This window comes from Stegodyphus dumicola, chromosome 5 (genome assembly GCF_044657685.1).
Source record: "Stegodyphus dumicola isolate Sdum_Otavi_A_Nest chromosome 5, ASM4465768v1".
In the NCBI taxonomy this organism is placed as follows: Eukaryota; Metazoa; Arthropoda; class Arachnida; order Araneae; family Eresidae; genus Stegodyphus; species Stegodyphus dumicola.
The window spans coordinates 172,735,672-172,748,051 of NC_140772.1; the positions used below are offsets into that span (position 1 = coordinate 172,735,672).

General features: G+C 31.5%; 1 protein-coding gene across 9 annotated transcripts in view; it reads left to right on the forward strand.

The window, feature by feature from the left end:
* Positions 1-12,380, forward strand: part of LOC118199452 (scm-like with four MBT domains protein 1) — a 244,315-nt gene that overhangs the window by 199,830 nt on the left and 32,105 nt on the right. For all 9 annotated transcript variants that reach the window (XM_085817388.1, XM_085817385.1, XM_085817389.1 and 6 more), the window contains one exon: positions 10,783-10,958. In XM_085817388.1, coding sequence (XP_085673514.1) covers positions 10,783-10,958 — 176 coding nt within the window. The remainder of the gene's footprint in view (positions 1-10,782; positions 10,959-12,380) is intronic.

Consider the following 12,380-nt stretch of genomic DNA (forward strand, 5'->3'; position numbering starts at 1 on the left):
TGTTGAGAGAAAAAATTCTATGAAATATCAATGCATTTTGCAGAAATAATAAAACATTTATTTTCAAATTGGTTAAAATATTGTTAGTGTATATATCACATTTAACAGCTCCAATGGGTTCACAAATGTTCATCTATTTTCCCTTTTAGTTCCCTTCACTACTGTCCTCACATGCATTTGCAGAAAATTAGATATTCTGTGTAAAGCTTTATTGTATCACTTTCTTCAATGTGGCATCTAAATTATACTAATAATATCTTCAAGGCTTTTAAGTTATGCTTGGCATACACTGAATAATTTGACCATTTTGATTTTTAAATGTTAAATTAGTGAGAAAATGGGGAGGATTTTAAACAAGTAAATAATGTACATTGCTCAAAAAAAAAAATGGGTCAGTTCTATATCTCCTGTTCTACTGGACCGATTGATGAAATTCAAATTGCGTTTTTCATGTCTCAAAAGTGCAATTTAGGATATATATTAGATTTATGTATAGCATTACTCTAACATACATATTTTGACACAAAATCGGACTTTTTCTGAAATAGCATACCAATTTTTTCCATATTTCGATTCTACTACTCAAATTATGCCACACTGCCATGTTTTGTAAAAATCGCAAGAGTAGTTCTTAAAAAATTAGCTCTCAAAATTTTAGGTCCTCAATGTTAATTGAATTTGGTGTATATTTATTAATATCTCTTTTTTTATTAAACTTTTTTGATTCTTCCTTTCACATTTCAAAATTTAGCTTCATTCCAAATAAAATTCACTCATTTTCTATGATTTATTTGTAAAACTTCTATTTTTAAATAATTTTTATAAATTTTTCGAAAAAAATTTTGAATTATAACCTATAAATCTTAAAGTTGGTGTATTTTTAAGCATAACTGCAAAAAATTAGACTTTTTTTATTCAAAGTTGTCTAAGATATACACGAATTTACATATTGGCACATTTTAAAATTTGGCATATTTTTTTTTCTCAGCGATAATAACGCCAAATATGGTTTATAGATTTTGTTACAGTAAATTACCGCAGCTATTTTAAACCTTAAATTCCAAATAAAATTTTACAGAGAATTAATTATACGAAATTTTTTCCCTCAATGATGCGTAATAATATTTATTAATACTATATGAAAAGCTATTTTTTTAAATTATAGATATTATTCAAATTTTTAACTATTTTTTTTTTAATTTCTCTCTTTCTTCCCTTTTTTAAAAAAATATTTGCAAGATTAAATTTTTATCTTCGGTGTTTTATCGTCTACTACTTTACTTTAACTTCATTTAAATCGAATTGTCTAAAACTGAGAACTTTCGTTTGACGTTTATTTGGATTTTATGAAAATATTTTATGACATTAATTGCATAATTTATTTCTAAACAAGCTGTTGCTTATGGAGTGGCTGATGCTATCATCCATATTTTTAAAGCACAGTATTTTTTTATAGAAACATAAGATTTAGAATAATCATTTTTATAAAAGTCAAATTATGATATAAACAAACAACACTCTAGAGACCGAATTAATAGAAGTTCAATGGTTATGTAGAAATGATTTGCAGCTACTTAATGGTTGGATATGTCAGCAGGCTCAGTGGACAAGTAAGAATAATTATATGAACAACACCCAACATTCTGGATTCAATTAACAACGAGGGTACGATGTTTATTAAATGAATTTAAGAAGTTTTTAAACATAAAAAATCAACTCATTTTTTATCTTAAAATGTGTTTTTATGCATAGCATATTTTCATTATATCTTTAAAATTCTAATTTAAAATGTACCTTAATTTCTGGAAGAAAGACCGCATCAGCGTAAACGCCGCACTCGAGGAAAATGGCGGGAAAAAAATTTAAATTACACAGAAACACCGCAATAGATTAAATTGCGCGTGCATGACATCATCGTGGGCCGTATAGATGCAAAAACTCAACCTAAGTCCTGATATACGACATACCAGTTAAGAAAAATGCATGAAATGAAACCATAACTCAAAAATAAATTAAAGGTAAGAAATGTATAGCTTCTGTGCCATTTAGAGACATTTTCAAAAATTTTCTGCTCCCTTCTTACTTAAAAACTATTTAACAAGTACTTGTACTCAAACTGATAGGATCTGTATTTGGCAGAATGCCAAGAAAAATCCATTCATGCTGAAGGGGAAATACGTCAGAGTTCGTTATTGCGAGGCAGGTGGAGTCGTGTCCGCCTTTGAAAAAAATTGCAGAAAAGGCAGGGGTGGGGAGAGGATGGTTCAAGGAAGATTCATCGAATGGCAGAGGAGAGAGACTATTCAAACTGATGAGAATGTTGATTTGAAAGATTGTTCTGAGATCTCGTTTAGGGTGAATAAGGCATGTAGGTCCGTTCAAGGGAAAGAATGTAAACAAAATAACGTTCGCAAAAAGCAACTGAGTGGTCTTTTGTGTGGGAATAGCACCAGTCTATGCACAATGACAAGGCCATCCAAACTATGTACAATGACCATCATAGGAAATATTTTATTTTTAGTGCACCTAAACGCTGCACCCGCTGAAAATTTAAGTTTTAAACACGTAAACGACGCAGCGTTTCTTCCGGAAATGACGGTAATTGTCAAGAACTGAATTCTAATCATCAGTAATATAATAAGTAATTATTATGGTTATTAATAAATCCTTCTTATAAAGTTATTGCAAATATTTCAAAAAAACTTTGTCTGAATGCAAATATTTCTCATTTTATATTAATCAAGATTGCACACGATATTATTTATTTCCACTTCACTTCTTACCATCAGCTCTATTAGAAGTTATAAATCAATTTTAATTAATTAAGGAATGATCATCTAAGTTTAGAAACAGCGTACCATAACAGCAATTCAATTATTGGTGCCGTATCTTTCATGTTACTCCCAATTGGCAAGCTACATGATTTTTAATGAGTATTCGGGTTTTGCTAGTAACTTCACTTGGAAATCCCGATTAAACTAGGTTAGTTGGTTATTTGTACATAGAAAAAGCGTGGGAGCTATTTGGTTAAGATGCTTTCATAGAGAACCTTTGTAAAGATGACCTAGAAAACTATGAAAACCAATCATGCAGCCTGTGTTAGACTTCGCAACAAACAATTAGTATTTAACAATGTTCAAATGCTATGCAACTGGTGAGGCTTCATTTAAATCTCTAATTTAATATTTTATTTGTAAATATTTAAAATATTGTTGTATTCTTAGACACAAAAAGCAGAATTTAAGTTTTCTTTAACTCATTAGTAAACTACCAAGCCGTAGTGCAAATGAATATTCAGTTTCTTATGCAATAATTGTATTGACTTAATATTCTTGGAATATGAGCTAAAGAAGGAATTTTCTCGGAAGATTAAAGAAGAATTTAAGTCCAGTGATATTAGGTTTGTCTTACAAGCTCATGATCAAAGTGATTTTGCAATTGCCCGAATAGTTGACTTGTAAATGGCTGTGAATTAAGCAGATGACTTTTAATCTTACGCTATTCAGTCAGAAAATGTATTCCAAATGTTTTGTATGGCATGACAATGCATCTTTTCATTATTCAATAACCAATCAGAGAACTGCTTGTGTTCCGAAAATAAGTATCTGTACTCAATCGCCCTGCATGTTCTTCTTATTTGTCTTGTGATTTTTTTTCTTTCCCAAAAACTAAAGTTGCCTCTCAAAGGAAAGTTTTTTGACATTGAAGAGACTAAAGAAGTATGACATCTACTTTTAGAGGCATGTCGAAAACAGATCTCTACAAGCCATCTCTTCCATTACATGTTGCGTATTCAGACAAAAAGTTGCATCAGCGTAAATTCTATAATCTATTTTTATTACATTCTGATTACTTTATTAACATACAGTGAATATATACTAAACCTTTTACTTCAGCTTCAGTAATTCGAAATTTTTGATGGACTTTTAATCAGAACTAGGACTTAGAAAATAAGTCAAATTAAATGTTTTGGATAATCCAATAAATTCAAGGTGGAAGTTTCAATATTTTATTTTCGGAAGGAGAAGAAATTTTTTCAGTTTTGGTCCATTATCCTAAGTATATTTGCTTCGATTCTTTATTTTTTACACAAAAGCGAAAATCTTGTGCATGGTATACATATAACGCATAGCTTCAAATTAAAATTTAATAATATACAGGGTGGTTATAATTAAAATTCCACTTTGAAATGGTCATAAAAGGAAAACTACTGGATCAAATGTTATTAAACTTTGTAACCGTGTAAACAGGTCATGGGAACTTATTTTCCATGAAAAAAAGAAAGTTCGAAACCTCACCACCAGGGGGGGAAATAGCACTGTATGCAATATTGTTAAATGAAATATGATGCAGAATCTAACTTAACCTTTTGTTACATGGGTTTAATATGTTGTATACCCTTAAGAAACTTTGAAGTAAGCAAATTACCATTTAAAGGCGTTAAATTCAATAACAGTCGAGTGTGAGTGCGCTATTCATGTAAGGGAGAAATTCGTCCGTGAAAACCATGAATTAGCGATTAGAAAATGTGAGATCGCAAATCACTCGCACAAGTGCTTACAATCTGGAAATCATTTTCTTACAGATCGCTAATTTTTAATTTTTGAAGCCTGAATTCAGCTCTAAAACGTGAAGATACTGATTCAAAACTCTTTTAATTGATCTGGGCCAAAGAAATCCCTCATGTTATCTACCTAGTTCCATTGCATTCTCCTACTGCATTCGATTGCATAGCAGTCATTCCACACCGTTTGGTGTGGAATGACAGCTAGTTTCATAACTGAACCATTTTTCTCTGAAGAGCAGTCGACAGCTGAACCACTGTGATTGCAGCTCACTTAGAGTCAGTGTTAAAATGTTTCGTGATACATGAACTGCGGTAACGTGGCATTTTAGATACTACGACTTTTATGCAGGGCTGGGCCCCACCTCACATGTGTCGCACAGTTACTTAGGCAACATCTCACGAATGAACATCTAATAGGCCAACACTTCCCACCAGACCTTAACCTCTGTGACTTTTGGCTATGGGGTTATCTCAAAAGCACTGTTTATGGTGATAATCTAAATAGTTTGGCAGAAATGAAAAATGTGAGACATGCCCGTAACATTCCTCCTGATATGCTAAGAGCTGCTGTTGAGAATGCAGTAACAGGATTTAACTTGCTTTCAGAAAATACTGGACGCTACCTTGAACATGCTTTGTAACACGTTTCGAAAACGATTAAACACATTTTAAACCGATGTTTTCATGTCTTATTTCATTTAACAATATTGCATACAGTGCCATTTTTGCCCTGGTGGTGAGTTTTCAAACATTTCCCCCCCCCCCATGCGGAAAATATATTCCCATAACCTCCTTTACACTTCGCTTTAAACTTTAATTATAGTTAAAATGACTAGAAAATGAAAAGCTGTCTTCAGCCGAAACGCAATTCATGTAATTGATATTTTTTTTAAATTGACGAGAATGCAAAATTTATGGAAGTCTAGCAATCGAAAAATCTCAATTTTCTTGTCCGAGCATTGAAAATAACTGTAGAAGGAAAGAAGAAAATTAGGGAGAAAAGTAAGCAAAAATTTGCAAGGAAATTTGGCTGTCAGACATACCAAGATGTTTCAAAAAGTTGGACGCTTTTGAATGTAATTTCAGGATACTTCAAAGAATTTAGGTGTTCAAAGAAAAAACACTTGGATGTGTACACTAGCAAATACCATCAATTGAGCTTGTATTAGCAGAAAAGACAAAAACAATATTATTCCAGATTAAAGTGGAGAGCGACTGGTTTTAGAATATATGGTTGTAAAAATTCAAATTACGTTATAGAACATCATATCGTATCATAAACGGAGAATCCCCTGATTTCTCAGTTGAATTATTTGAGGATTCAGGAGTTTATCCAGTGGTGTATGTGGATGTCACCTAAAGACGCTTTTTTACCCTCCTGATGAAACAGCGGCCGAGTGGTCGCTGAACACTGGTAGTTCGATCCGAGGTTCGGATCCCGCGAACGGGCTGGCTGCATGGGCGTTTTTGTGGTTTTCCTCATGTGTAACATGTATACGAGACAGTTTCCCTTAGAAAGTCCTCCACGAAGGCATCCCTGCCCTTAGGCAGATAGCCCTAGTCTGCTTTGTCATAATTAAATAAACCAAAACCTCTTGATGAAACAAGTTCCGTTCATCTCATACATTCAAAATGCTTAGTCTCTAAATATTGATAAAGGCTCTGACTAAATACTGATGAAATGGATTGAATTGGATTATTAAGTTACGGCAAAGCAGAACTATCTGCCTAAAAGGAAGGATGCCTTTGTGAAGAACTTTCTAAGGAAAACCAGTTGGCATACATGTTCAGGGTTCGTACGGTCCTTTAAAGTCCTTAAGTTTTTGGAATCGATTTTTGGTCCTTAAAAGTCCTTAATTTTGGCCAAAATTGGCAGAAGGTCCTTAATTTTAATCATCTGAAATTTCTGTTTGTTTTTACGACTGCTATTTTGGGTGTGAATTAGCATTTTACAGGAATATTTTTGGCGATTCACTCACAAATATGGCTATTTTTTGAATGGGTTCACGAGTTATAATTTGTTCCTATATGTAATATAAATAATGGTGGGATACTGGAGTTTCTGAGCAAGAAGCGAAACATCAGCATTTCAAAATTGTTTCATTTTTTGTAATGAAGAGCTCTCAAACAACTTTCCGCTTTTGGGGATGTGAATTCTTTTATTAAATGGTTCTAAACTTGGCGATTATCAACATTTTAAGATTGGTTTCTATAGAAAATTTTTAATTCCGAGATCTGGGAATTTTTTGACGATATTTTTAGAACATTCTAACATTGATAAATTTGATTAAAATAATGGTAATATACTGGAATTATATTTAAGAAATAACTTTAAAATAAAGCATTTTTATTTTTCATAGTCATATTATAAAGTTCCATTTTGGCCACATATTATACAATTTTTTGAATCTGAAACATAAGCAAGGAATAATGCTATAAAGCACGAAGTTTACGAAACAGTTTTTAGCAAAAGCAGAATAGCTATGTAATTAATTAAAAATGTCTTTTTAATTTTGTCATGGTAAGAATTTTTCCCATTTCTCAGAATGATCAGAATTCTCAGAATATGCATCAATTTTCTCTATAAAATTAATTTCACACTTTTTTCCTCAGTTTTTTTCTAAAAACATTTCTGGAATTTTGCTGATACAGAATTGATAGGGGTAATTTTTCTTTAGGATTTTAGACATTGAAGCTTGGAAAGTTTAGAAAGATTTCAAGGCAAATTTATAGACCCACGATTCTGAAAGTTCCAGAAAAATGTCTCCATGGTAGAAACACGCAGTTTTTTACATTTTGGAGAACATCTGAAAGAACAATGAAAACATAATAGTTGAATGTTTTACTTCTGATTCTAGAATCGCTTTCTTAAGATTTTTATCTTCCTTTTATTTTCTTTACTTTTCACTAGATACAAGCGTGGAAAATATCAAAAGTACTTCTAATCTTATCATATGAACAGGCATTATATAAATGATTTTTTTTAATAAAGAAATTGAAAACTGATATTCTATTAAAACTGATATTCTATCTGAATAAACTGATATTAATAAAGAAATTGAAACTGATTCAAAAGATTCATCTAATATGTTTTAATGCATCATACACAGAGCTGGTGCTAGGCATTTTGCAATCTGATGCAGTCTCTGTGGATCCTAAATTCTGATGCCTGGTGCCTTTCTAAATTCTTTCAATGCTTGCTCTAAATTCTAAAAGTTTTGCCATTTCTAGATTTTTTTTTTTTTTTTTTTTTTTTTTTTTTGCTTGGTGTGTCCCTAAATTCTAAAAATTATGCCAAACCACCTCTGTTACCAGACCTTACCATATGTATTTCATATTTCTTCTGAATGTTTGTATTACTAAAGAAATAAAATTCGCAGCTTTTTCCATACATTCTAAATGCATTTAGTCTTTTAGAATAACAGAAGTCTAATTAAATCTAAAAAATTTAAGGTGAAAAGGAAACATGTTGAAAAAAGAAACTAAATATGTAAAGAGAAAGAAAATTATTCTTCAAAGATATGTACAGTTATTATTATGCAAATTCACTCAGTTGTTTACAGTTTCAGCCTCTACTATAATTTCCCATTTCTCTTTCCTCATCAGAATGCAAATCACTTAGACAGTTTTTAAACTGAGTTTTTTGGAGTTTAAGATGAGTGTTTCTGAACTCCACTTGCTCCCTGCATTAGTTCCTGTCAGCTCTGATGATTTGTAATTATTAGTCTTTCCATTACTGTTGCTGACATTTGAGTTTATTATGACCATAGAGTTACTGAACCAGATTAAATTGTATAATTTTTTACCACTAGTCCATATTTTTAGTTTGAATTTCACTCTTCTTGTTTAATTATATCACCACAAACTGTATTTTATTTTCTTAGCATAAGAACATGCCTATATGTTCCGAGTTCTTTTTGAATAAGAAGCTTATTTAAATTTATTATCTGATTTGTATTTATTTTCAAACATAGATAATTTGTTTCACGTCTGTCGGGGGGGGCGAGAGGACTATTTAACTTTTACCAGATCAAGTAAACCCTCATAGGTAGTACATTGTGGAGAGGTTGGCAGTTAGGAGATAAAACATGCAGAAACTAATGAGAACATTGTTTTGCATATTGAGACAAATTTCTAATTGTTAGAAAACATGCTTAAGGAGAAGGAAATCTATATAAATTAACCAAAATGTCTGGGCAGGCCTTCAAATTAAAAAGAGGCATAATTATTTTGTTGAGTTTTATGTTTTGTAGCTTTTGATGTGTAATTATCCTAATATTGTTTAAAAATCAATGTCATAAATTGCATGTATTTTAAACAGTGAAATTTTATGAGATTGTAATATTAATAGGGTTTTTTTAACAAATATTATTAAAAAATAAATTTAATTTAATAGTGGCCATGTAAATCCATAATGTCTGAGATTATCTAATACCTAATTTAATTATAACTAAATGCATTCCCTTAAAAATTATCTCTCTCTATTAAAGCAAGTTTTTGCCTTTTGTTAACAAGCTGAGCCCGCCGTCGGTCCCTGGGGACCGGCACTGGAATTTTTGTTTGGCTGGCGTAGGTCCATGGAACGACAGTATTAAAGTTAACAAATAAGTATAGTCTCAATGAAATGTGATCAAATGTAGTTTCAATGAAATTTATTGAAAAATTCTAAACAAAAATACGGCTTATCTTTACACATATTACAATACAAAACAACTCTTTTGGTAACATTTTTTGGCTATCTTGCATCCAAATAGTTTTGAATTGGCATCATAACATTTTGAACAATACTTTTGGACTTTATGTGCATCTCCTTCCTTTTTGCATAATTTATGATTAATTTTTAATTTGGCAATATTGCACCGCTTGATCGCTTGCTGCCGGCTGAACGGAAAAGACAGCGAATTCTGTGCCGGGCTCAATGTGTTAACCTTTACCGTGGTCACAAGGTAAAACACAAAAATATAAAAATTCATGTGAAACTTCATGCAACCAGCCCGTTTACCGGGATTCGAACCCCGGAGTGAACTACCAGTGTTCAGCAACTTTACCGCTCGGCCGTTTGGGGGCCTTTATGAAATGGAAAGGTGATAACTTTATTTAAAATGATTGTCAGAAATACCAAGATGTTTCGAAAAGTTGGTTGCTTTTTAATATACTTGTAGAATGTCTAAAGAAAAAGAGCAAGAATGAAGCAGAATGCCTGAAGGAAAAGAAAATTTTTGCGTAACTGGAAGTTGATCTGTCAGCACTATCCTTATCTCAGGGCAGATGTTTTTATTTTGCTGGGCTTATAATTCCGTACTAAATGTAGTATTTCATCTCGATGTACTCCATCTTTGATATGATTTAAATCAAATTCCTCGTCATTATAAATATCGCGAATACACATCAAATAGTTTTCTGGTTGCAATTTTCTAATTTCGCCTATGCGTAATGTATGCTTTACGCATGCGCACGTTGAAAGAAATGTTTGATAAAGTAAACAAATAAATATTAAGCTCTTTTTTTTTTTTTTTTTTTTTTTTTTTTGTAAATTTTGATATTCTTTAGATCATAATTGCTCTTTATTTCATAAATTACAGTTTCATATTTTTAATTTTATAATTTCTGCATGACATCTTACCAGATTTAAATCAATGATCTATAATCCAGAAAAGCCCGATAATCTGGAGTCGGCAAAGTCCCTACGAGTCCAGATTAAAAACTTTTGACTCTATATATCCTAAGTCATGCTTTCGAGACATGAAGATCGCAATTTGAATTTTGTCAATCGACCCAGTAGAACAAGAGATATAGAACTGTCCCCCCCCTTTTTTTTTTGGCTGTGTACATGATAGATATAATTTATGAGGCATTTAATTGATAGCATGTATAATGTATCCAGTTGATCACTTTTACAAACATTTGTGTTGTTATTATAACTAATGAAAAATGTCATGAATGAAAATGTTAAAAAAATGTTGTTTTATATATTTCAGTGCTGAATAATATTTGCTTAATGCTGCTTTAATAATTTATCATATAACCAATTAATATTTTTATGAATATTTGACATGCTATTCTAATAAAAAAAAGATGTTTCAAAATATCAATTTCTAATAAAAGTAGCGAATTTTGTAAGATATGTTTAAAATTTTTCTTTTCGTAAAAAGTATATTACATCAGTTTATTGTTATTAAAGAAAACTTTAAATATTAAATAATTCTTACTTATAGATATAAAGGGAAATCCTATCGAGCAACCATAGAAATTATTAGGCATAGTGAACAAGTAGAGGAATTTTGCAAGAAAATATGTACTAAATTGGAATGTTGCTCTTACTTATTTGGACCTGAACATGTTGGAGAAATTTGTCCAAGTTACTGCCATACTCAGACCAAGACCAAATTTGGTATGTTTTTGTGTATATATAGTTATATATGTTTATAACAATATGCATTTATTCTATTTTAATTTAATGTTTTTTATTATATTTTTATTTTAGGGTATACAGTCAAAAGTCTTTAATCCGGACTCGTCGGGACTTCGGCGATTCCGGATTATCGATTTTTCCGGATTATAGATCATCAGTTTAAATCTGGTAAGATGGCATGCAGAAATTATAAAATTAAAAATATGAAACCGTAATTTATAAAATAATGAGCAATTATGATCTAAAGGGTATCAAAATTTACCAAAAAAGAAGCCTAATATTTATTTGTTTACTTTATTAAACATTTCTTTCAACGCGCGGATGCGTAAAGCATACCTTACGCATAGTCGAAATTAGAAAATTGCAACCAGAAAACTATTTGATTTGTATTCGTGATATTTATAATGACGAGGAATTTGATTTAAATCATATCAAAGACGGAGTACATCGAAATTAAATACTACATTTAGTAAGGAATTATAAGCACAATAAAATAAAAACATCTGCCCTGAAGATAACGATAGTGTTGACAGATCAACTTCCAGTTCATTGCGCACCGCGACGCCCCCCCCCCCCCCCGCGCGCAGAGCAGCGTGAAATTGATAAACAGATTTCGGAACGGTTAGATAAACAAATGATATGCTTTTATCCATTTTTTGTAGCAATTCGTTTTTTGTTTGATGGACATCGAAACATACTTTCGTTTTCTAGATCCTTTGGGAGCTCCAGCATCGGAAATTCTATTTGACATAATCGAAAGTTCAAGCTTACTTTTAGAAAAGTTCAAGCTTACTTTTAGAAAATTGCTCTTACAGTCTGCAAAAAATAATAAGCCGGATCCAATTTGAAGATTAAGGAACAACGCAATTATCAACATTAACTGAAATAGATAATTAGATAATTTTAGTTTATACCGTCCGTTATACATTAAGCTCGCACGCGTAAACGTATTCTGCACTTGCGCACATGCATATGCGCAGTAGTCAAGGTCTTACGCGCACGCGTAAAACGCCTGTGCGCATGTGCCAACGCGGCGCATGCGCAGAAAGTTTTTAGTTTTGAGGTCCGGATTATAGATCATTCCGGATTACGGGTGTCCGAATTAACGACTTTTGACTGTAATTTATTATATGCATAAATTTACTTAGGTAATTATTTTAACACATTTTCTGCAACTATTTTTAGTAAAATAGGAAATAGCATATAGTTTTAGAAATGTGTAATATATTTTTCTTTAATTAGTTCTAAACCATTTAAGTTTGATGGAGGAAATACTCTAATATCAAAATTAATGGTAAATTTCACTGGATGTTTAATGTTTTCATATATATATATATATATATATTGTAGTCCGTAATCCTCTCGTGTGGATAAAATTTTGTCTGTGTAAGGGATTTCACT